Consider the following 24,947-nt stretch of genomic DNA (forward strand, 5'->3'; position numbering starts at 1 on the left):
ACTGAAATGGCAAGAAGTTACGGAGGACCTGGAGGTGCAGATCTGTGCAAGTTTCCACAGCAAGTCCTGGCAGCACTGGGAGCAGAACCAGGGCTTCTGGCCTCCAGGATTTCTAATGTGTCCATTTCTCTCTGATTTGGTATTTCTTATTCTAATTACAGCCAAATAAGTAAACAAACATCTTTTGTTGTTTGACGTTTTATCTTTGCCCACATTTCTTTAGCAGGTTAACCATTAACCACTGTTTAACCATGTATAGTTAACCTGTTTTGCTTGTTGACTGACACATAGGACTTATTATGTGGCAGTCGCTGTTCCAAGAGTACCACACACATGAACTCCCTCTGCACAACAGCCCCACCAGAGAGGGATAAGAAAGCAAGGCGCAGAGAGGTTGGGTAATGCCATGGATACCTCACAGCTTGCAAACAGTGAAATCTGTGCTTTTATCCCAGTGTAAGAACATTGAGATTTATGTAACTTCTGAGCATTGAGTCTCAGAGACACCCACGGGGAGGATGGAAAACACCACTTCTTTCACCTTTTCTGTCATATGGACATCACACACACACACACACACACACCCGTCAGCCATCTTTGTTCCATAACAACACGTTTTGCTCAGTCTCCACAGTCCTGCCTCTGCTGCTGACTTTGTTCCTTTCCTCCCTGTAATCTTCCAGCAGCAGGTGGGAGCCACCTGCTCCAAAAGTACTAAAAGGTCCTTTTCTGTTTTGCTGCCAAGTGAGCAGCTCAAAGATTCTGCCTTTGATTGACATTTCTAAAAACTTCTGGCTGAAAATGAAAGTACTTTTCACTTGGCATAATATTCAAACTGCCAGTTGCTTCCAACTAATGAAGAACCTGTTCATGTTGATGGCAGATTTGTTCATAAAAGCATATACAGACCATTTCAAAACGCTCCAGGATAATTGGTTTTCAGTTCCCCAGTTTCACATTAAAAACAACAACACACAAAATACTGCCCCTGCAACTGTCAACCTTATGTCTTGGACTTTTGGGTAACTCTCTGACCCTTTCTCTTACCTGCTCTCCTGCTAGCATCTAGCAGAGGTGCTCAAAAAATATGCATCCAATTGAAGGAAATTGCTCCATTTAAGGCTGCAACTGGAATCTTGCTCAATTTTGTACTGCAATTTGGAACTAATGGCTGGCTAGAAATTGAACAATCTATACATTATACAGAGTTCACTGTGATGTCTAAATCTACCATTCAGTTTTTTTCATGTCTTACTGAGGTCAAAGTAGCATTGAGATTTTTTTTTTTTTTTGAGACAGAGTCTCGCTCTTTCGCCCAGGCCTGACTGCAGTGGCGCTATCTCGGCTCACTGCAAGCTCCGCCTCCCGGGTTCACGCCATTCTCCTGCCTCAGCCTCCTGAGTAGCTGGGACTACAGGCGCCCGCCACTGCACCCGGCTAATTTTTTTGTATTTTTAGTAGAGACGGGGTTTCACCGTGTTAGCCAGGATGGTCTCGATCTCCTGACTGACCTTGCGATCCACCTGCCTCGGCCTCCCAAAGTGCTGGGATTACAGGCGTGAGCCACCGCGCCCGGCCGCATTGAGATTTTTAAGGTCTGGCTTTTTATTGTGGCCTCAGAAATAGAGGCTCATAAGATGCTATTATTGAGGATAATAATAATAGTGAGAGCTGCAAGCTCTGATGGGCTATGGGCAATGCTGTAGGCAAACCCTTGCTGTATTAGTCAAAATCAAAGAGAAATGGACATTGGTAAAATGACAAATTTTATCCTAAGCTTTTAGAATTGGAAGGAAGCTTAGAGAAAAATGTGTTAAAACTTAGCTTATTTGACAGACGAAGAAGATGAATTCCGAGAGGCCATGGAATTGTCCAGGATCACATAGAGAGTTAACAGTAAGGCTCTGAGATTCTGGCCCCTGCCTCCTCCCCAGAACTTCTCTACACTGCCTCCTTAGTGAGCTAACTAAGGTCTGCACTTTGGAGAGACAGCAGAGGAATTGAGGGGCAGGGGTGCAGTCCACAGCCAAGTTACACAAGTGGAAGAAAACACAAAGAAAATGATTAGTGCTATAATGCCATGTTTTAAAGATCTCAATCATTACCTCTATAAGATGCTCCTGCCTATTAAATGGAAGGGGTTCAAGAGGATTTTCTGGAATTTTTATATCTTCATCTCCTGTAAACCACAGACCAGCCTACATAAAAAATAAAAATGAAAATTATTAAACTATGTATTTTGCTGAGATGTTCCTCTAAAAGCCACAGAGACTGAGCCAATCTTGTCTCTAGAGCAGTTGTCTCCCAAGTAGGATGCAGAAACCACAGGGGTGTAGGAGAAAATACTAGAACTTCCATTTACATTTCTTTTTATCTCATTCTTATGTAATTTTTATTTTTACATCTTTGATTATGTTCATAATGTATTAGTGCTGTAGTATATGTATATAATTTATAAATAAGTATCCATAGATTAGGAGTGCTGGCTATTTTTAACGATTGGATCGTGTGATGACGCTTGGAGGCTGCTACCCTGTATTAATCTTGCATTAGTCATATTTTGGAGGAGTCTGTGCCCCCATTAAAAATAGCTCATATTCCTTATGTCCTGTTCATGTCCTATCTGTTTGTGGAGACTTGCATGGTGCTGGTGTACATTGCTAGTTTTAGAAAACTCTTTGTTAAGTAACTGAATGACTGACTCAAGATCTCGGTGACCTCTTGTTCATGACGTCCCTCTGTCTCAGTGTATAACTGACACCAATTAGAACTTCATTTCCGCAATGCAAGCATACTATTTTACTATCCTAATGGGGCGTTTTCTACAAATCTTATAAAATTTTGACCTAACGTTATTTTGATTTTTCCACTGAAACAACATTGTGGGGGGAGGGGCAATGAGCTGGCAAGTGCTGACAATCTGTGAAAGGCATGCAGGCTGGTCAAGTGGGCCTTTCCAAATGGGGGTTTCAGAGGAGGGGGACCTGACGGCGGAAGGGGAGAGGGCAGAGCTCAGAAAACAACTGTTCCTAAAACACAGGTAGTGTTCAAAGAAGTATTGCTGAGTTTCTCTTAAACACAGCATCCAACTTTCTCTAAGAAACTCACACCTTTGGTAAAATAGTTTTCTGGTTTTAGCTCAGCACTTTGGTGAAAATTGCCAACACCCTTTGTTCTTCTCATGTTTGTGCAAAAGGACGTTGAAATTGATATCCTATGTTAATTGCCACATACAATAAATAGCGAAGGTCAGTCATTTCATGAGTGCGCACTTTTAAAAATCTTAAGACAGCTATGGAAACAGAGTAAGTTTTGCTCTGCTGCTTTTGTTTTCAAACAAAACCACCTTAACAAATTGTAAATCTACTTGGAAAATAAATGTAGCAGAGCTCAAATAACTGAACACCTGTCTTGATCAGCCCTGAAAGAGCCTTGTCATAGTTTGTGTTTTTTCCTTCTGGTTCAACTCTATGAGCCTGGAAACCTCAGAGCTCTCTCAAAAAAAAAAAAAAAAAAAAAAAGAGGCCATGCATTAAGGAAGAAAAGGGAAGCAGGAAGGGGTATGACTGGTGAAATTCATGTGAGATGCAGGCACCTGGAAAGTATTACTCTGTTTCAAAGTTAGCTCCTTCTGAAAGTTTCCCTATTTCATGTCTACCAGCAATATGAAATGGTGTGAGCAATATAATGACATTAATCAAGTAAGTAATTCAGGCCCCTCTCAGTTATGAAATTTTGTTTTTACTCTTGTCTTACTCAGACTTCTCAAAAATCAGTTGACTTTTCTTGTCCTCACTTCCTAAAGACCCATTCATTTCCTCAACCCTCTGCCATCTAACTTCTGTACTTATTATTCCACCAAAATTTCTGTAGCACAGCTTACTGGTTACATGCCACCTGCCACGTCCAGTGGCCAACTATTACATACCCTACGGGGTTATCCATTACTTTCCTTGAGTGATCTCATACATTCATAAGTTCAATAACCACTTACCTGATATTGACTCATGATCCCTTCTGTATGGGCCATATTAGATTGGACATTTCTCTCTTCATTTCCCACAGATATTTCAAACTCAACTTCTCAAAAATAATCTCATCATTCATCACCCTCTCACCCCAAAGAAAAAAAACCTGCTCCTTTCCCTGTGTGTGTATGTGTGTGTGTGTGTGTGTGTGTTTTAATCACTGTTCTTTCTATGCCGGGAGCTTAGAGTATTGGACATTGGACCTATTAAAAGCTTTGCAGATGATTCTAATGTACAGCCAAGGATAAGAACCACTGGTTAGGAACTCAGGAGAAGAACAATAAAGTTTATGTAACTGCTTTCAGAACCCTTTGTTCTCCTGGAAGTTCTGACTTTTTCAGATCTTTTCCCTGGGGATGGAAGCCAGGTTTCTGGCTGGGGCTTTGACACTGCCTGTGCTGCCTCTGGGTGCCTAGACATGGGGAGCTGAGAAGCAATGCACTGGCCTGAGACCTGTCAATGTAACATCAGTGAGTAATTCACTTCTTAGGTCACAGGTGTTCTGGTGTTATCAATGCCATCAGGTGCTGGTAACAACCTGCATATACTGCTCGAAAGTGATGGTGCCCAACTGCTCCTTATCCACAGCCTTGAACTTCTGAAGGGTCTCAAGGAGCTCCTCCTCCGAGGGAACGGGCCAAGGCATTGAGGTTACTAACAGGAACTTCCGCCAGTCCACGAACTCGGAGTTGACTGTTAATAAAGATGTTAATTCCTGTAACTAGAAGAAAACAGGAAATATCTTTGGAATATCTACATGAATCTATCTTGATGCTCTACTTGCTCATATTTTCATAGTGAGAGTTTCCCATGAAAGAAGTAGGACTTTTCACTGGCACATAGAATCAGTTCTGACTTTTGTTTCCTTTATTCTACCAACCAATCCACACCAGAGAGCACCTAGAAAGTGTTTCATTTTTTGCTTCCTTGACATTTGTGATTTTTGCTTACCATTATACCATCAATTACACACATCACTCCAGTTAACTTTGTACCTTTCCAACAGAGGAGAGACAAAAATTATAGCTGTGCCTGTGCAAGGGCTTTGTGGCCCATGGGAGAATGCTCTTTAAGCATTTTGTTTTCTGAACATTCTTAAGGAAAATGTCATGATGAAAAGCAAGAACAACCAGAATTATCTACTATTACTAGTTAGGATCATTCCATTTGGTAATTTTAGATAGAAACTCACTGGTTGAACATCACAGTCTCTATAATATTTCACTGACAGATCATCACTTATTCTTCAAATATTGAGCATATGCATATTATATGTTTTAATTGGAAGTTCATTCATTTTTCATTCACTCACATTTCATTGATTGCCTACTAAATGTCAGACACTATGCAAGTACTCGTTATTTTAGAACTATTGATGCATTGATCAAATAAGAATGCTTAAAGCTTTACAACTCAAACAACATAGAAACTTACTTCAGGTTGGGTAAGGTGCATCCAACTACTAGGAAAGTTGTTTGTGCCAAGGTTCAGGGTCACCAAATCGATCAGAATGTCAGTAAATGCTTTATTTCCTATTATGCCTATAATACAATGAAAAATATTTTGTCACTTGGTTTAGGTGATGGTTTTTCTCTTCTTTTGCTAAAATAGAAGCAATGAGTATTTGAAAACTCTCTTTATTCATATTATATAAAATGGTAAGTTTTAAAGAAACAGAAGACATTTTGGAAATATAAAAATTATAATTTCCTGATGCTCTCTCATTATTGTTTTTCAACTAAGTCAAAATGCCTTTTTTGGCTTAGTAATAATTAAATCCAGATTGAGTAAAATTATAAAACTGTATACTTTTTAGTTTAGAGTCTTCTTTGACTTTTCACTCAGAATAGGCTGAACTTTTAAAAAAATATATGATTTTAAGGTTTCCTACATGCTGTAGGGCACAAGAGTAAAATATTTTGGCAAATATTAGATAAAAGTGTTCCAAATGCAGGCAGATCACCACTACAATCAAGATAATACATTTATCCACATCTTGCCCTTTGGATCAGACCATATTTGCTTTTGTAAATCTAGAGAAATTTGAATTGTTAAATTACTGGATTGGAAGTGCTAATTTAGTCACCTAATTGGCTCAGTATTCCTAAGTATTTCATGAAAGACTACTAACCTTTTAAAATCTTTGCTCTTATGAACTAACCTACTTAACTCAATTTAAAAGAGATGTCTACCTTGTTTTTCACTTCAAATTGCATGCACATGCATTAAGAAATAAATAAGAAAACAAAACAAATGAATCTGTTTTTAAAAAAAAATGTCTGGCTAACCAACACAAAGAGGTACCTTCTAGAACAAGGAGAGACTCCTAATGTGTATCCAGGGATCTTTCAGGTCCAGAGTACATAGCTATTCTTTGTTTTAGGAATAAAAAGAATGAAACATAGACACACTATCCCAAGGATTTCTTTTTACATCGAAGTTTTTAGCATTTCTAAAAGTCCACATGAACTTTATCATTTCCTCTAACCTCCAGGGAAATGCAATAATCCTTCTAAAATCTCAGTGCTTCGAATCAAATACACAATTTTGAGATCTGGAAGGTAATTTTCTGGGTAGCAAGAGTGAAACCTTTCTTCTTTGATATAATTGGCCATCCAGCAGGCTGTTCAGAAATACATTCTGTATCCTTTTTCATCAAACCCGAGTATCCAGTTTTATAGACATGAGAACATTTTCCCAGATAGCAGAATTTTCAGTGAACTGAGGTTTATAAGATCCTATGTGGGTTTTTAGCTAAGTCAGACATAAATCAGTCATGTTCTTCAAGCTACAGCCATAAATAGAATCTATTGAAACCGTGAAGGGGCTCAAAGTATTTTAAAAATCTTGTAATCTGCAATACATTTCCACAATCTCTAATGGATACGGTGCAAAACAAAGTGTTATAAGACAGTACTTACAGTTTACATAAGAATTGTTTACCTGAGGATTTAGCATGAAATGTGAAAACTGTTTTAATATTTGCCTTTGTTACTTAAATGGCCAAAGCATGTAGTGATATGGTTGCAATAACATAATTATATAAACGTATAAATTTTGTTCACAGATGAAAAGAGAAGCTCTCTTTCAGTTTGACTCTAAGTTAATTACCTAATGCAACTATCACTTAGAATTATCGAGGAAAAATAATGAATTGTATGCCAGGCCTAAGGGAACTCAGACCGTAATCATAGTCTGGTCACCCTTAGGAATAACTAAAAAAAATGACATCAAAATAACACCATTGTGTAGCAGCATACAGCTCCACCAAAAGAGTGTGAAAGAACACATGAATACATAGGTGAAGATAGAAAGCTATAGAAGAAACAATCTTGGGCTTTTTACTCTGTATGTTTGGAAGAAGCCAAATGCCTTTTGTTTGATGTGAAGAGAAGTTACTGTTTTACTTTTAAATTTCAGGCTTCTGGAAACCATTTATTTTATTTTATTTTTTACTATGCAAAAGATCTACATTGCTAAGCAACAAAAATGTCAACATTTGCATATTGCTAATCACTTTCATTTTCTGAGTTTGATGAGCAATCTGAATTAGATCTTGTGTCACCAGTTGAAGATGGTGTTCTTGCATTCCATAAATGGATAGCTTTCCTAGGGTCAAAATTATTAATGTCTGGAGAATTCAACTGAATAATTAGGACATCCGTCATAATTTCAGCCTTGATTTTTGCATGCATATGTGACTTGGTCCATTTCATCTGACTAAAGCCACGTTCTGCTTCAGCTGAACTTGCAGGAAGGGTCAACACTAGGTCGACTAGTGTCAGGATATTTGGATACTTGTGTAAGTAAATGGAATTCACAAAATCCCAGGTCAATTTTCGAATGTTCTGAAATCTAGGAGGGAGGAGAAGAAATGTAAAAGATTGAGACTCCCAAGTTTTACCCAAACATTTATAAATATCCGCCACTTTCCTCAGCTTGCTTTCTTGCTTACCTGGCATAAATCTCTAATTTCAACATGCTCCATTCAGTATACACTTCACTAAGTTTCACATTGGCAGCTTCTAATACTGGTTCATAATGTGCAGTCAGGATGGATACCTCTTTTTCTCCAAATTCTATAATCAAGATGCCAAAAATAGTCACATATATAAAAGAAACACACAGACCATGGGAAAATAATAGGTTCAAAGTCAGCACATATAGATTACCTTGATTTATCTTTGTGGGCCACAATTTAAAACTTCCAATCACGGTAGCCCTCGCCACATTTTGGCTGGCATCTCTGAAACAGCCTTGAAGTCTCTTGATAAGATGTGTTAAAACAATGTTTCTCACAGCAGAAATGTTTTCTTTCCCTCTGAGGCAGTTACCATGAAAGTGTGTGGCTGAATCCACCATGCGTTCTTTTGGCCCTAGTCTGGGGAGAAAAGAAATCACCCAAATAACAACTAACAAATTAAATGAAGAAACATCTGGCAGATAATTTCGCAAGTCAAACTGTCTAGTTTGACAGACCTCAGATCATCCCAACCTCTCACCTTGTTTGATACATTTGGAGCATTTCCAGCGTTGACTCTAAAGTGGCAAATATATCAGCAATTGAGGAATTTCTATTCTTATTGACACAGGACAGAATGCTAAGGACATTCATGACATCCAACAAGAAGTGGGCAAATTTAACAATGTCAGCTTGGAGAAGGGACTCCAGAAGTTCTTTGGGTTTCTTTTGACTGGTGTCACTTTTGCCTCTGCCTGCCTGTAACACAGGTTGGGAACAACATAGTGGTTATCTTTCCCAAAATTATTATTCCAAGGAGCTCAAGGAAAGTATTTTCTGTGATTCTGAAAAAGTAAAATAATACGATATTTCAAAATTACTTACTGAGTGCAGTTGCCGAACAATTGCAGGATATCCCTTGAGAAAGTTCTGGAGGGCTGCCTGTAATCCATGAAGCCACTTCCTGTCTCCTATTTGAGAAGGCATCACAGGTCGAAGGTGAAGGCCTTTGAAAGCAGTTCTCAGAGCACTCTTATGAAGAGGAGAATTGTGATAAAAGTGATAAATGCTGTGAAGGAGGTCTTTGACATCATTGTACAGAGGAATGTTCTGGAACACCACTTTGTAAGATAGTTCAAGGTGATGTGCAAAGCAATATACAGTTTGTACACATGGTTGTATTTCTCTTAGTAGCAGGGCCACCTCGTTGTTCTCTCCCTCTATGCTATGGGAACCATCACTTCCAAAACCAACCAGCTTCTTTGCCCAGTCTTGGCTCGACAGTCTAAGTTGAAGATTTATCTCTAGAGTTTTCTCAATGGCATTTTTTATTGCCAGAGGATCATTTCTTTCTACTGTCTGTACCCCAACAATTTGACAGTGCACCTTTCCTGCATGTGCAAACTGCACATAGACAAGTTCGGCTTCTTTGATTAAACTGTCTATGATTCCATCACTGATAACAGAGAAAAATTTACTTTTTTCTAGTTTCTCTCTAGATTTTTTCATTCTACTTCAGCAATAAAGTATGTAAACATTCTTGCTGATTTTTTAGTTCTGAATACTGGGCCAATATCAACACCTTTCATATCATCTAATTTGCACATCCAAATAAAATCTTTGAGGGGACGTCCGGTCTTGGCAATAGCATGGCATGATCTGAATAAGTTCTCTACTCTCCCGAGGGTTACTTTGCTCATGGTCCTCATCATTAGTTTGGTGGTGGCTCTGTTCACTGGAGAGCTACTTGTTGCTTCCATTAATGAGGCCTTGGCATGAGCCTCGCTGAGATGATGTGCATTGAGAAATTCAGTCCTAAAGTTGTCAGTACCATAAAAAAAATTCACTTGACTTCCCCCTGACTTCACTCCATGCTTACGACACAAGGCGCAGAACATAAGATTTAATAGCTCATCATATATAAGCCATGGATATTTTTTAAGCCAAATTTTCAAAAATTGATGGCTTCTTTTTGGAAGATAATGGTCAAGCTTCTGCGGCCTTTTCTGCTTTTCGGTAACTCTATTCACACCATCCGAAGGATTCCTGCCTTTAAAATAACTCCACATTGTTATTTTAAGTAATCCCAATTTCTACCCTCAGTTTTGCTTAATCTCTGACCCCTACATTTGCTCACTATTTTTGGAAAAATTTTATGGAGTGCTTATTAATTACCAGGCATTCTGTTAAGTGCTTTAACTAGCTTATATCACAGAATCCTCACAAACCATTACCCCTATTATATGGTTCAGAAAATGCACTGACTATTATTATCACCGTTGCATGGATAAGAAAGCTGGTGCACAGGGAGGTTTATTAAACTGTCCAATGTTGCAGTGCCTGTAAGTGGTGGAGCGGAGATTCACCAGTAGTCCGACACTCCACAGCCTGTTTGTACACTTCCCTCTTACACGCGTCTTGTATGAAGAAAGGAGTGCTATGCTCTTCACTTTAGAATCCATTTCTCCATACATAAGAGTGACATGGCTTTTAGCTAAAATTTTCTTCCCTTGGTGAGAAAAAGGAATAATAGAGCATACATGGTAGTGTGTCTGCAAGATCTGCCTTGGACATCCCTTCCCTCCTGCCTAAGTCCTACCTTCTGTTGCAATGCCACAGCAAACTTGTTAATTTACCAAAAAAAAAAAAAAGGGTGTGAAGCTTTGAAATCCTTGCCAGGTGGTTTTGTAAAGGAGCTGTGCCTCATGCCTCATCTTTTTCTTTCCCCCAAAGGTTTAATTTTTGAGACATATTTGATTATTTGTCACACAAGGGGACATATATTTATCTGAACAGAAGGATAAAAAACTAAAAACTACACAAAACAAAGTCCTCAAATACCAGTTTCTCCCTGAAGGCAGAGAGCCTAGATCACATATATGTGTCCCTTCTACACATTCTTTGATGCTACTAATCATTAGATTATGTTGTCCTGTTTTATCATATCATAAAAAATTGAATATATGTGTTTATTAAAATATTTCATGACATATATTCTTTTTTTTTTGTCAATACTTTATGGTTCTAGGGTTTGATCCCTCTGACTAGAACTAAATAATGTGCTTCATATAATGTCTGGCTGACTGCTAAGCACTTGGTAGATGTTTAAGAAAATTAATCTCCTTTCCTAATTGGTTTTCATGATTTCATATCTCAATCTCTTTTAACTGAAAACCTTGACATTAGTTGACCTGCCTCTGCCTTTCATACCTTATTTGGGTCTAACTTCTCCTTTGCTTTTTTTGTTTTTTTTTTGAGATGGAGTCTCGCGCTGTCGCCCAGGGCTGGAGTCCAGTGGCACGATTTTGGCTCACTACAACTTCCGCCTCCTGGGTTCAAGCAATTCTCCTGTCTCAGCCTCTTGAGTAGTTGGGAATACAAGCAACTGCCAGCACGCCCGGCTAATTTTTGTATTTTTATTAGAGATGGGGTTTCACCATATTGGTCAGGCTGGTCTTGAACTCCTGACCTTAGGTGAACCACCCACCTCGGCTTCCCAAAGTGCTGGGATTACTGGCGTGAGCCACCACGCCCAGCCTCTCCTTCGCTTTTTAATCAGTCTTTTTGCGGCTCTGGTTAAAATAGACCCCATTTTTGCAATTCTAAATGTTACCGTATTTCATTTAAAATTAGTCTCCTTGTAGTTGACAGCTACTGCCTGCATTTTTTTACTCAAGCATTGGGCTACTTGTCAATCTTCCGTATTAGGCCAGTTGCACTATACCTGGGGGCTGCTCACATAATGCTGGTGAATAAATGAATAAAGAAATGAAAAAATAAAGTCTCTTTTTGTTGAAGTCTCTTTTTGCCTCTGTCTCAGAGACAGAGGGTACACATTCAGAACTCTGGGCTGTAGTGGTTAAGCTAGATCATTCAGCAGCATGGTTTTTACAGGAGTTCAAAGGCAGAAGTAGCTACTGCTGCCTATGTGAGTCAGCGTGAGGGTTAGCCCAGAGGCTTTTGAAACTGAACTTTCCAGGAAGAAAAGCAGGGGAAGGGTATTCCAGGCAAAGGGGAAAATGGAGCAGCTGCGCAGATTTTGAAATTGCATGACACATTGAGGGAGCATGGTAGCTCATGGCTGTACTCTCAGCACTTTGGGAGGCCGAGGTGGGAGGATCACGAGCCTAGGAGTTCAAGACAGAATAGGCAACACAGTGAAACCTCATTTCTACAAAAAAAAAAGAAAAGAGAAGAAAATTAAAAAAACAAATTAGCTGGGCATGCTTGCAGGCACCTGTAGTCTCAGCTACTTGGAAGGCTGAGGTCGGGGGGGTTGTGTTGAGGCTGTAGTGAGCCATGATTGTGCCACTGCACTCTACCCTGAGCTACAGAGTGAGACCCCATCTTAAAAAAATTATAAAAATTTAAATTTAAATTAAAAAGTAAATTTAAAATTAAAATTAAAATTAAAAAAATTTAATTTCCAATACTGATTTTGCTAGTTTCAAAACAGAATTTTAGTTCTATGGACAGATTTTCCTAAAGAGATGACCTTGAATTCTGAGTTTATACTTTCATTTGTCTAACGTAAGTTGTCTGGCTTCAGGAAAATACCTGTGTGTTTCATTCTGAAGACACATTTGAAACTCTACTCATAAACAGTTTTAACAGATCTAAAGCCTTCTAGATTCACTACTGCATTTCTGTGATCTGAATCTGATCTAGTGGAAAGAATTCACCCATTGAAGGAAGCAAAGGCAGGTGGGGGCCATAGTCCTCTTTGCTGTAATCCCTATATTTTGCCACTTGCTGTGATAATTCTGTCAATAACACCTATTCTTCTATATCATTCCCTTCTCTAAGAAATCTTTCTGTACTTCTTGATTTGGGTAAATGTCAGACTAACTTAGACAATTTTCAGATCAAAATACTTACCTGCAAATACATAATATTGTATTTTTATAATTTTCTCAGAGGCACTAAGCCTGGAAAAATCCATAGAACTTTCTAGTTACTCCTTTCAGGCAACCAACCACTCAGGTGCCCTTATTCCTGCCTCTGGGTTCTTTGAGGCTTTGCAGAGAGACTGACAGTGCCTGCCACTCTCTCACACATATAGCCTCTTCCCTGCTCCAATCCATTCTCCATGACACTTGGCTCTAAATGCCTTTGAAAATCCTCTCCTACATGTCCTTTGCAAGCCACTGGAGACTTCACAACCTGACCACAAGCTCTCTGTGGTCCCACCTCCTGTCTCTTGTTTGTTCACAGTTCCCTCAATATGTCATGCAACCTCAAAATCTCCACAGCTGCTCATCCCTTTGCCTGGAATACCCTTCCCCTGCTTTTCTTCCTGGAAAGTTCAGTTTCAAAAGCCTCTGGGCTAACCCTCATGCTGACTCACATAGGCAGCAGTAGCTACTTCTGCCTTTGAACTCCTGTAAAAATCATGCTGCTGAATGATCTAGCTTAACCACTACAGCCTAAAGTTCTGAATGTGTACCCTCTGTCTCTGAGGCCAGTCATTAAATCCATCCATCTCGCCTGGGCGCGGTGGCTCATGCCTGTAATCCCAGCACTTTGGGAGGCTGAGGCGGGCGGATCACGAGGTCAGGAGATGGAGACCATCCTGGCTAACATGGCGAAACCTTGTCTCTACTAAAAATACAAAAATTTAGCCGGGTGTGGTGGCGTTTGCCTGTAGTCCCAGCTACTCGGGAGGCTGAGGCAGGAGAATGGCGTGAACCTGGGACGCAGAGCTTGCAGTGAGCAAAGATCGTGCCACTGCACTCCAGCCTGGGCGACAGAGCAAGATCCCATCTCAAAAAAAAAAAATCTATCGGTCTCCAAAAGGGGTTCAAAGAAGGGGTCCTTGTCAGCTTCTTAGAGCAATGTTACAGGCCTTGAATAAATAAATGCTGGATCTTTTGAAGAAAAAGAGAGGGTGTAGAATTTGCTAAACTATGCTCTCTTCAGGTAGGTTCTCAGCAGAAGCGAAAATAGCTATGAACCAAATCTCTGCAGGCATTTCATTGAGTACCGATGGGCTTACAAGGAAAAAGAGTTCTTATGGCTTAAGTGCAGACAGAGGAACATTGCTAAAGTATTCTAGTTTCAACAGAATCCAAATTGCTTCCATCAGAAAAAGGCTGTCTTCCTTACGTATTTGGCACTTGATGTTTGGAGACAAGATGTACCTACCCAGAACTTACTGGAGCACACAAAATGAATGCTTTTGTTTGGAATGCTTGTACTCCCTAGGAAACCACATTACTTTATGATTTAATTCTACCAGGTGGTGTACATTTTTTTGGAAGCACTCAGGGGTAATATTGCAAATGCCTACTAGTGTATTTCCATCTTCAAGAAACCAAGCTAACATTTTGGATAATAGAATACTTTGTATCAATATTGTATATTATATACTAATATGACATTACTATAATTATATAATCAAGTCACAATGGCTTATATGATTACACTTAAATTGCACATTCTATGTGCTATACTCTTTCTAAGCACTTTACATATATTAATTACTTTAATCTTCATAACAACCTTATTTCAATACATGGAATAAGTATCATTATTATTCTCATTTTACAGATGTGGTAACTGAGGCAGAGAGAAATTTAATAACTTGTCCAAGATCATATGACAGTCTTTTGACAAGAGGTGAACTTGAGAAAGAACTGTTTGACTCTAGCCATCCCATCATAGACTGAGGTGGATAATAAGTGAATTAACATATGAAAATGTTAGCAAAGGGTCTGACACATAGTGACCATGCCAAATTGGCTATTGTTATAATTCAGAAAATATTCACTAGATCTAACTCTGCCAGGAGTACGCTCATAGGAATGATTCCTAGGATAGGTGATGGAAAGAATGGTTTGCTTTCTTTTACTCATACTGTTCTTATGCTTCTAAAGTATGGATCTTTGTTAAGTGGCAGGAAAAATGCAAGTGTAATCAACTGTTTCATTGCATTTTGCATGATCTAATTTGATTATCATGTATAAGGTCATTATTTTTTCTGGTATATTTGTGTTAATAATAATCAATAAATAATATTTTATGTCTAATCATTACCTTTACCAAAAGAGAGGTAGAATCATTATAAGTGGCAGAATTTGACCAGAAAAGGAGTGTTGAATATGTTACAATATATGATGCTTTTCAATTTTATGTTATCTTTAGTAAGGGCTATTTTAATGGAGACTTTTGTTTTCAAAGGGATTAACCAATACTTAGCAGAAAACCCCTTAAGCTTTAGTTCTTTCCATTTACATCTTGATACTATCTAGTTGCAAGTATTTAAAGCATTCAGTCATTGTTCTAATCAAAGATTAAATAATAATCCAATAATTGTATTTGTGTGGCATGATTAAAACATGCAAAGTGTAATTTGGTAACATCAGTGCTTTTTATAAATCTGCTAAAAAATCCAACCATGGGCCTAGTAACATAATGGCTGTTATATGCAAATAAATATGTATGCTTCCCTCCCAAAAAAATCCATCTGTTTTAATATATTTTAGTGAACTTGAAAGTTGCATCTTAGATATTATGGATTGCATGGGCATATATGAAATAATATAGGAAAATGTTTTTATTTCTTGGCATAGAAATAATAGCAAGTTTGAGCAGGAAGTTCTGCAGGATCACACATTTGAAACACACATGTTCAGCCAGCTCCTCCACACTTTCAAACCTGCCATCACTCACTAAGATTGTGTTTTGAAATTATAGAGTTCTAGGGTAAATACAGTGGAAGGTATCATAAAGGATTGTTTTCCATTTCTTGGAAGAAATACAACAAAAGCCTTCATTTAAAAGACGGATGGGTGTGTGTCATGTTTCTTAAGTGAACAATTGCCAAACCTGGGTAGAAAAACAAAAAAGACAGAGTATACTTTGTGGGGCCAGAAGAGATGGGGAAAAGGGGTGAGTGGCAGTTAATGGGTTTCCTCAGGCAGGGCCATTGTCAATGTTTGGAGCCTGATTTCAAGAGTATCAGTAGAGAACCTCCAATTCTGTGACTCTGGGATGCAGAAAAATGGAGAAATACTTTTCCCTGCCCTCTATAAGAATAGCAAGAATAATGACAATGAACATTACTCCTGTCAATCAAATTCCCAACACTTATTAATTATTTTAGATATACCTAAAAAGCAATATATGCAATATATATTTTTTCAAATGGTATAATTGAGCTAATAAAGAAAACAGTTTAAACTGTTTGCCCATAGACCATACATAACTCACTTTGAATCATCACAATCCCCAAATCCTACCGTATTGTATAGACTTGTAAATTCTGTGGTAATTACAACTGTTATTCTTGCATATGGGTTAATTCTCCAGCTTGGGTGGGAGGAGGTGGTTCCTCACACAGAGAAAGCCTCCTCTTCTACTCGCCTGGAGTTCATGCAGTTGGAGAAAGAAAAGCAGAGCAGTCTCCTAAACATTTCCCAAACATCATGCTCCTATCCTCACGCTTCTTGCCTACAGAGTTTCCAGCAGCTGTTCCCCTAACTGTAAACATTCTCTGTAGCCTTGCCACAAAATCTCTTTACCCTCTTCAATTTCTCCCTCCAAAGTTTTGCTCCACAGACTTTTCCCTGACCAATTTCAGGGCACACTGATGCTTTGCATTCTTGAGCACTTGAATAACATTCATACTGTGTCCCAGAAAGAACTCAAATAGTTGTTCATATTTCCTTCCTCTTTGCTTGCCTTTTCAAATTAAACTCTCAGCTCCTAGGGCAAATGGTTTCCTTTTACTCTGCTTTTAAAAAAATAAAAATTAAAAAAAAAACAACTCCGTTTCTCCCTCCCTCCCTTCCTTTACTTCCTATCCCTCCCTTCTTATTTCTCCCACAGTCTGAAAACATTTATCTGTTGACATCTTTGTGTCCCAAGGGTTTCTAGAGTTAATCTTCTGAGACACATGTCAAGTTATAGCTGCTATTTTTTAAAATTTATTTTTAAACTTTTAGTGGAAATATGAGCTCTGGATTTGAGGTTGGATCCAAGAAAGTATTATGATTAGCATCATGGATACTAGGGTCCCTGCTGAAAGATATATTGTAAGTGGATGATAATTTTCAAAATCCACTTCTACCTATTCAAGTGTCCCCAGATGCCTTTAGTTTTTGCCTATTGAGTGATTTCCTCCCAGTCACCAGAGTGTAGGATTAAAGCAAACCACATGTCATGTTTAGAATCCACTTACACATATCTTTTTATTTTATGTGTAACATAATGGCCTGGATAAAATGAAGAGAAAAAGCAACTCTGAAGAGGGAAGTACATAATAACAGGGCATTGTGGAGCTCGCACCATGTAGAAGAGGGTGCACTCTGTCTGACTAAAGGACTGAAGGAATTTCATGGGCTGATTTGTAAAGTCGAGATTTTTTGTACCTGCTGATGGCCATGTTTCCTTTGTGCCCAAATGCTGCCAAACGGCACCTCCGTCCCTCCACAGCTGAAGTGTGGGCTTTTATACCTTGGAGCTGTAAAGCCTGCTCTAGCTGATTTGATGAGCTGACACATCAAAGCGCAAGGTTCACCCAGGCACACACACATACACCAATTTCACCTACTGGGCTTGGCAAGGAAGCTTTTGGACTTAGAGTAATGCTCTTTTTACTAATGATATATGATGTGAATTACTGGAAATACTGGACTTTTTTTAAAAGTAACATTGTATTAATACTAAAGTCAGTTGACTATGCTACAGGGAAAAGTAATAATTTCCCAATAAGTAGTATATGTTGAAAAGTAAAAGAAATCTGCTTATGAGAGGCAACTTAGTTCAGTGAGAAGGGGCAAGAACTTTGGATCTGCAGAGTTCTGAATGATATATGACCATAGGCAAAAAATCTGCTAAACTCCTCTGTGAGTCAGTATCTAGACCTTTAAAGTGGAGATGATAATCCTATGTGATCTGTCTGAATTACTTGTGCTATCAATCGACAGAACTCATTGAAGAATATCTGGAAGTAGGAAAAGGCTGAATAAAAAAAGCCTGTGCAGATGCTGTAGGTCCATGCTGATAAAATGTGAAAGAGATAAAATTGTTGTGTGCAGAAAACATTTACACATACATATGAACAAACCGACTAATTAATTAAGCAAACATTTTCTAACAACTTATTTGATTCTGCTTATGGTCTACAAGCACTGAGGGAAAAGGCCAACATAAAAGGGAAATCTTCTACTGCCTGGTCTCCCCTCACAGAAACACAAACTCATAATCTCAATATAAAATCTAAATTAGAAGTATGCACAAAGTCTTTCTGTAAGCTGCCAGGTGGAGTAATACTCAAATATACAAACTTGTCAGCAAGGGTCGGGGAGGACAGGAGAGAGGAATTACCAGGAATGAGGACCACCACACTGCTCAGGCATTATTCACAGTGGGTACTGCTTGTTTAATTAGGGTCTATGTTGTATGAAACAAATATTTAATAAACTAGAACAAAGCAAGGGCATGTTTTAGTGCCACACGATCCCATAGAGCTGATTTTACCTGTTGGCAAGTGATTGCTGTCCTGGTTAATCTTAACCTTTTTTTGTGCTCTTTTCATGATAATTATTTTTCTTACCGTTAGGTGCCATATCTAAGAACTGATCTCGAAGACTGTCAAGCTGTTCAATGGTCAGGGTGCCATCTTCTTCCTTTTCTACAGGTGGAGGACGTATTGGTGGGGGAGGATCTGGGAAGACTTTTATATTGCCATTAATGAAGAAGTCTTCTTGGCTTAAATAAAGTTCATTCTGAATTTTTGTAGATGTTTCAATGTGATAGCGAGCTACGTCAGTTAATTTTTCTATACTGAAAGTGGTAAAATGGATAGCGTTAACCCCATGAAAGATACTATTAGATTAATAAAGTTTGCTTATAAGACATATACACAAAAGTAAACAGATTATATAGCTGTTAGACAACTCCATCTGCATGCTTATAAATTTCAATTTGTCCCCAAATCTATTTTGTAAAAAGGCAGGGTATAAATAAATGCAGATTAAATAGAAAATGCATGCTTATTAAACAGCTAATAGTTACACATTTTACACAAAACTGAACTTAAAGAGAACCTATTAAATATAGTTTTTATTAGTATTAGAATATATTTTACTATGTAAGCAAGACTATATCAAGGGTTATATTTCATACTAAGTATGAACCAGAATAAGGTTATATGGCATAATACTCTGTAAAACATGACTATTAGAATTACATTTATTTGGAATTAGGATGAATTATAAAGTGAATCAAGTTCAATAATGTATTTCTAGAAGAGTGGCTTTTCTCTATTTCTGTCAAAGAAGTTTGATGTTATCTAAAACAAAGATGTCAGAATAGCCTCTGTTGCATATAATCCATTGAAATTGCTTTGCTATCTTCATGAAGAATAACAATTCCTAGCTAGATAACATGGTAAAGCAGCAACAGCTGGGAACCACTATGATGCGGTAGAAAGAGTGCTGGAATCTGAGTTCTCATCCTAGGACACTCTCTAGCCACAGATCCTGGGCTCTCTGAATTTCCTTGGCTTTGCAATGGAATCAATAACGCAACACTCCCTATCTTATGGTTATTAATGTGAACTCATATACGGCAAAGATTTAAACTGTACTGGGGGTATAGTTAATGACCTTTTAAAAGTTATTTTAAAGGCTAGAGAAGTTTTATACATGAATAAGTGCATTATCGCTGTACTGAAGAAAGGATCTTGTTTATATATTACAATGAAAGTGAGCAACACAGAAAAATGCATATTTGATCTCATTTTATATAATTCATAGGCACCAAATATACCATATACTGAACATATAACTGAAAATTTAAAAAGTAGCATTAGTTGCTGTCTTTCAAAAGATACTCTAGAATTCAACTCCAGAATGTTGTCTTTGTGAGTGTCCATGTAATACGTGTTAGCCAATTAGTTTATGCTTTTAGGGTGGTTGCGTGCTCGGGGACAGAGGAGGCACTGGATAGCTGCTGAGTTTACGTGAGTGAGGAGGGACTCCAAATGTGGATTGAGACCCAACCATAGCCCGGCACGATACTCTGTAAAACATGACTAGTAGAATAATACCTTTACTGGGCATCAGGATACTAAAACAGATGCGCGCCACCTAGTGGAAGGTTACTAAGAGTAATCTTAACAACGGAAGGAAAAAAGTGCCAGGAAAATAAAAACAGGATTTGAAGGTCAAAGGGATCTGCCAGCTATTTATTTATTTATTCATTTATTTATTTGTATCACATTTCTAGGTTTTAACTTCTTGTGGCCACAGTTCATGACAGCATCTGTAGATTCACAGGGCAAAGACATATACAATATAAATCTGAGAAATATGAATACATCTGCTAAAATATGCATTTACACTGGATGGCCACATGGATGGGAGCCATGAGTCCCAAAAATGAAGAAGATAGACTTTCATTTCAAAATAGCAGGCAGAGAACAGAAATGAATATTATTACTGTGTGATGCTGATGAGTAACTGACTTGGTTATCCAGTAGCAAAATAATTTTAAGCATTACTGCAGTAAGCTTACTTACTTATGCTTGTGTTTGTATTTTTTATTCTGTTTAATGTTTGTTTGTTTGTTTTACTATGGAGCAATAGTTCTAAACAACTAGGCTGAAGACTTTACAAAAAAACTTCACTATGAGACAAGGACCAGAGAAAACGAACCATAACAGCTGCTTTTTACATGACAATTGTTGCTTCTAAGAATAATTGCCTTTTGAATACTGTTTGTGTAGCAACTTCTAAGTTTTCAGTAAATGTTTATTGTAAACTGTAGTGCATCTTGGAATCTAGATCTAGGGTAAACTTCTGAAATAGCCTGGCTGGAGTGTTTCCTTGTATAGATGAAGCCAATGAGGCCCAGAGCAATCAAGCATGCTACTAATTTGTGGACAAGATGGGGCTCCTGGTCTGGACAATCATGACTCACTCTGCTGAGCTGCCTCTTTGTACCTTTTAAGGTTGAACTAACAGGATGAGAGTCATTGCCCCTCAGTAGCAACGAAAGTCTGGGAAGTCTTTGGAACTCAACAGAAAAGTAGAACTTGGGGTTGGTCTTACAAGAGAATCAGTCTAGCTGGTAAAACATTCCAGTGAATGACTTTTTAATCTCCCCTTAATTGGCTCTGACTGATAATAAATCTACCATTGGAAAAGTATCAAGGATTATTTTACTTCTGAAAACTATTTTTAAATTACCTATAATCTTACCTTGTAAAATAAGGTTCTCATTGATTAGTATGACAGCTAAACTCATAAATATTGTGCAAAGTTTAATATAGCAATAGAACCCTTTGATGCATGATTTACTGTTAGAAAAGAGTTTATGCAAACATGATAGTAAAGCTCATATTATCTGTTTATACACATGATGTCCTAAAAGGCCAAAATTTATATTTGTAACTAACTTAAATTTGTAAATACCTTAAAAATCTTCATCAATTTTGGTACTTAGAATACACAAAGCATATTTTCAGAAAGTCATGTAGTACTTTACCTGGCCATTTCATTCAAATACCTCTCACCAAGCCATTTTTCCATGAGTTTATATACATCAACCACCTTTGTTACTAAATCTTCAAGAAGAGCCAATGCTTTTGTCTTTATCAGTTCAAGTCGAAATTGCGTGGCTATTTCTATTTGCAAAGAGAAATAAGAATGTTTTAACATATTGCAGTGCATGCATTTACTAATGAACAGATTCACTTTGAAACCACTGGTGCTTCAATTTGTGAAGCTTTAGGTGCATGTTTAATATACCAGAATAGATAAGATGATATCCATCTCACTGAAAAGCAAAATGTAATATGTGGTAGAGTCATTTGAGAAATTATCTGAACCAAAACTATAATTGAGCTTTTTATCTATTGCACTTTGTAGCAATCTACTCTTTGATAAATGAAATGTGAAAACACACATAGGTAATTTCTGAATTTTGAAAAGGGAGTGGGGACCGTGCTTATCTCCTTACTTTAGAACCTGGGGTGGCATTGCCATTGTATTTCTCAGCACCACTAAAATCAGGGCAAACTCCATGTGCCCCTGGGCCTATTACTGATCCTGGCACATAATCTGGTTGGTGGATTTTATCTCCAAAATTTTTCCAGTTTCTCTTTTTGGCTTTTTTCATCATCATCGCATAGTTTGGGTGCTGATTATCTCTCACTTAAACTGTTGCAATAGCCTCAATCCTACTTTTTCTAACTCTCTTCCCCCACCTCAAATCCAAATCCACCTCCACACTATCCAGAGTAATTTGTCTTACCTGCAGATGTGATCATAATCACTTTACTGCTCATAATTTTCCCTAGCTCCCAGTTGCCACCAGGGAAGAATCGAACATTCTTGGCAGTGCCTAGATAACCCTCCATGGTGTGGCCTCCCCATCTCCCAAGTCGCTCCTTCCCAGAACATGCCTCATGGTCCTAAGCTACTCACAAGCTGATATGCCTCTTACCCCTCTCTCTGCCATGGCACGTAATACTCCTCTTCATTCTCACGCCAATTTTTCCCCTGGAAAAACTTATCCATAGTCTTCCAATTCCGCTCAAGAATTAGTTCCGTTGGTAAGTCAGGAACTCCCCTCATGTCCCCTTTGCCCCATATGCCCACCACCAATATCACATTTTTTTTTGAGACAGGATCTCACTATGTTGCCCAGGCTGGATTCAAACACAATCGATCCTTCACCTCAATCTCTTCAGTAGCTGTGACTACAGGCCCAGCTGTCAACAGGTCAACATGCAACAGTGATTGCATTTCTCTTCCTTGAGTCTGAGTTTTATTTTTTGTTTATGTTTGTACATATAAATGTGTGTCTCCAGCAACTATCACAGGACTTGGCACAGAGTGGAAAGTCAATAATCATTTGTTATATGCATAAATGAATTTTGCTACACTAAGGATCATGTATGGAATGAACTGAAAGATGAAGTATACTGAAAACCACTGAAATCAGATGCAGGGCAGGCAATAGGGGAGATGCATCTGTCCTGGACTCGCCTGATGCCACAGTCTCCCTGTGTTCAACTGACTTCAGATTTTATTGTTGGGGTTATAGAAGTGGGTGGTAGTAAGATGGGAAGGACAGGGGAGAGAAAATGAGAGAAACAAGGGATGGAAATCATCCTTAGTAGTTAATAGTCACTGAGTAGTTAAAGGTGTCTCGGCATACCCCATGCCACATTTTTGTGGTTTTGTCATCTTACATATTGACCATGTTTTTTTCCCTTAGGATATGTTTGCTCAGTTTCCTGATCTTTTCAGATTTCATTTAGAATTGCATTACAAGACAATTCGGAGAGCCATAAGGAGAATATGTTTTGTGGAGTCATTGCTCCTATAGAGAAGAACACCTCTGAACATAATAGATATATGACTGGCTCTCCTATGGCCTTTGTTCCCAAGGACTCATTTTCAGGGCCTGTTAGCCTTTAGTTAAAATTTATTTTCCTAATGAGGTACCTAAATTATTCTTACTGTAATATAAAACCACTTACTTTAGGTAGTCCCTATCTAAACCTGTAAAATCATACGAACTTTCAACATTTTCTTTTGTTTCTGTTTTATGAGATTTTAATTACTGCTATTGCTTTTTCTAACCCATTACCAAATTCTTTTTGGTTCTTTTTGAGATCATGTCATCAGTTAAGACTGATTAGGTGATGCCAAAACATCTGACTCATGCAACACTCAAATCTAGTCCTCATGTGGTCAAACGAAAACAGTCAACTGAATATTGTGCTTTTCAACCTCTTTGCTGTATGTTCTCATAGACATGGTCTGAGGCAATTGATGAGCCAGTTGTGGGCTGTTTGGCTACTGGTCTCCTTTCTACTGAAAAGCATCATCTTAGTCGTTTCAATCGCTACCTTCAAATTGCAAGGCAGCAAGGTGTTCTTCTTTTATTTTGACCCTCAGTTCATTTTTCCTTTTGATTTCAGCAATTTCCTCTGTTGTTACTATGACAGGAGTTGCTTCTGCCATAGGTGATGATTTACCTGAAAGGGCAATGAAACATGCTGAGTAAACTAACAAAATACAAAGGTGTGCACATAGTACTTGGACAGAATGAGCACAAAGCAAAGTTTGTTAAGCTATAAACCTCTAGTGACTTGGAAACAATGAAACCTTGGTCCTCCCAGCATCTGTGATGAAATATTGAATTTTTCCTTGAGAATTCTCTGTATGGTTCCTGGGCTGGACTCACATAAAAACACCCCATTTGTGTAGTATAATTAAAAAATAAGGTATGTAGCAAGTGCAAAGATGGTTACAGTTTCCAAACATAGTGAAATCCAGAGTTTAGGGACAGAAATTAGCAAATCCCCACATAGTGCTGACCCCATTAGACACCTGCAGAATTACCACTCCATAAGGGATAACTTCTATTAGCAAAGTGTTTCCTAGATCTTCACCAAAAAAGAAGATACGAGAATAACCTCAAGAAGATGTGGGTGAAATGCGGGTGATTGTCAAGAATCTGTAATCTCTTTAAATATGATTATTATTTTTTGAGACAGTCTTGCTCTGTCACCCAGGCTGGAGTGCAGTTGCATGCTCATGGTTCAATGCAGCCTCAACCTCCCAAGCTCAGGCAATCTTTCCACCTCAGCCTCCCTAGTAGCTGGGACTACAGATGTGTGCCACCACACCCAGCTATTTTATTGTATTTTTTTGTAAAGACAGAGTTTTGTCATGTTGCTCAGGCTGGTCTCGAACTCCTGGGCTCAAGCAGTCCACCTGTCTTGGCCTCCCAAAGTGCAGGATTACAGGTGTGAGGCACTGCTCCTGGCTAATTTAATTATATTTTAATTAGAACTTAACTATAAGTACATCAGTGATTATATAAGAGAATTAGAAAATATAAATTTGTCAGTACTTATCAAAGGATTTACCCATGGGCTATGGCAATATGATTCTAGTTGCAGGGCCCATTTACATAGCTCTATTTTCAGTTCA

The 24,947-nt window shown here is 38.3% G+C and overlaps 1 protein-coding gene across 19 annotated transcripts in view; it reads right to left on the minus strand.

Annotated features, from left to right (window-relative positions):
- SPEF2 (sperm flagellar 2) overlaps positions 1–24,947 on the minus strand; it is a 198,141-nt gene that overhangs the window by 16,651 nt on the left and 156,543 nt on the right. For 17 of the 19 annotated variants that reach the window (XR_010157255.1, XM_009449294.5, XM_024356634.3 and 14 more), the window contains 6 exons: positions 23,858–23,986; positions 21,484–21,622; positions 18,548–18,777; positions 5,463–5,569; positions 4,567–4,749; positions 2,106–2,198 (listed from right to left, as the gene is read on the minus strand). Coding sequence is in view for 16 of the 19 variants with exons in the window: in XM_009449294.5 (XP_009447569.4) it covers positions 2,106–2,198; positions 4,567–4,749; positions 5,463–5,569; positions 18,548–18,777; positions 21,484–21,622; positions 23,858–23,986 (881 nt within the window). In the remaining 3 variants the exon portion in view is untranslated. Of the gene's footprint in view, positions 1–2,105; positions 2,199–4,566; positions 4,750–5,462; positions 5,570–6,332; positions 7,884–7,983; positions 8,108–8,200; positions 8,410–8,530; positions 8,749–8,874; positions 9,022–18,547; positions 18,778–21,483; positions 21,623–23,857; positions 23,987–24,947 lie in introns of those variants that run through there. The other 2 variants (XR_010157254.1, XR_010157256.1) reach the window with 2 other exon arrangements.

Source organism: Pan troglodytes, chromosome 4 (genome assembly GCF_028858775.2).
Source record: "Pan troglodytes isolate AG18354 chromosome 4, NHGRI_mPanTro3-v2.0_pri, whole genome shotgun sequence".
Lineage (NCBI taxonomy): Eukaryota > Metazoa > Chordata > Mammalia > Primates > Hominidae > Pan > Pan troglodytes.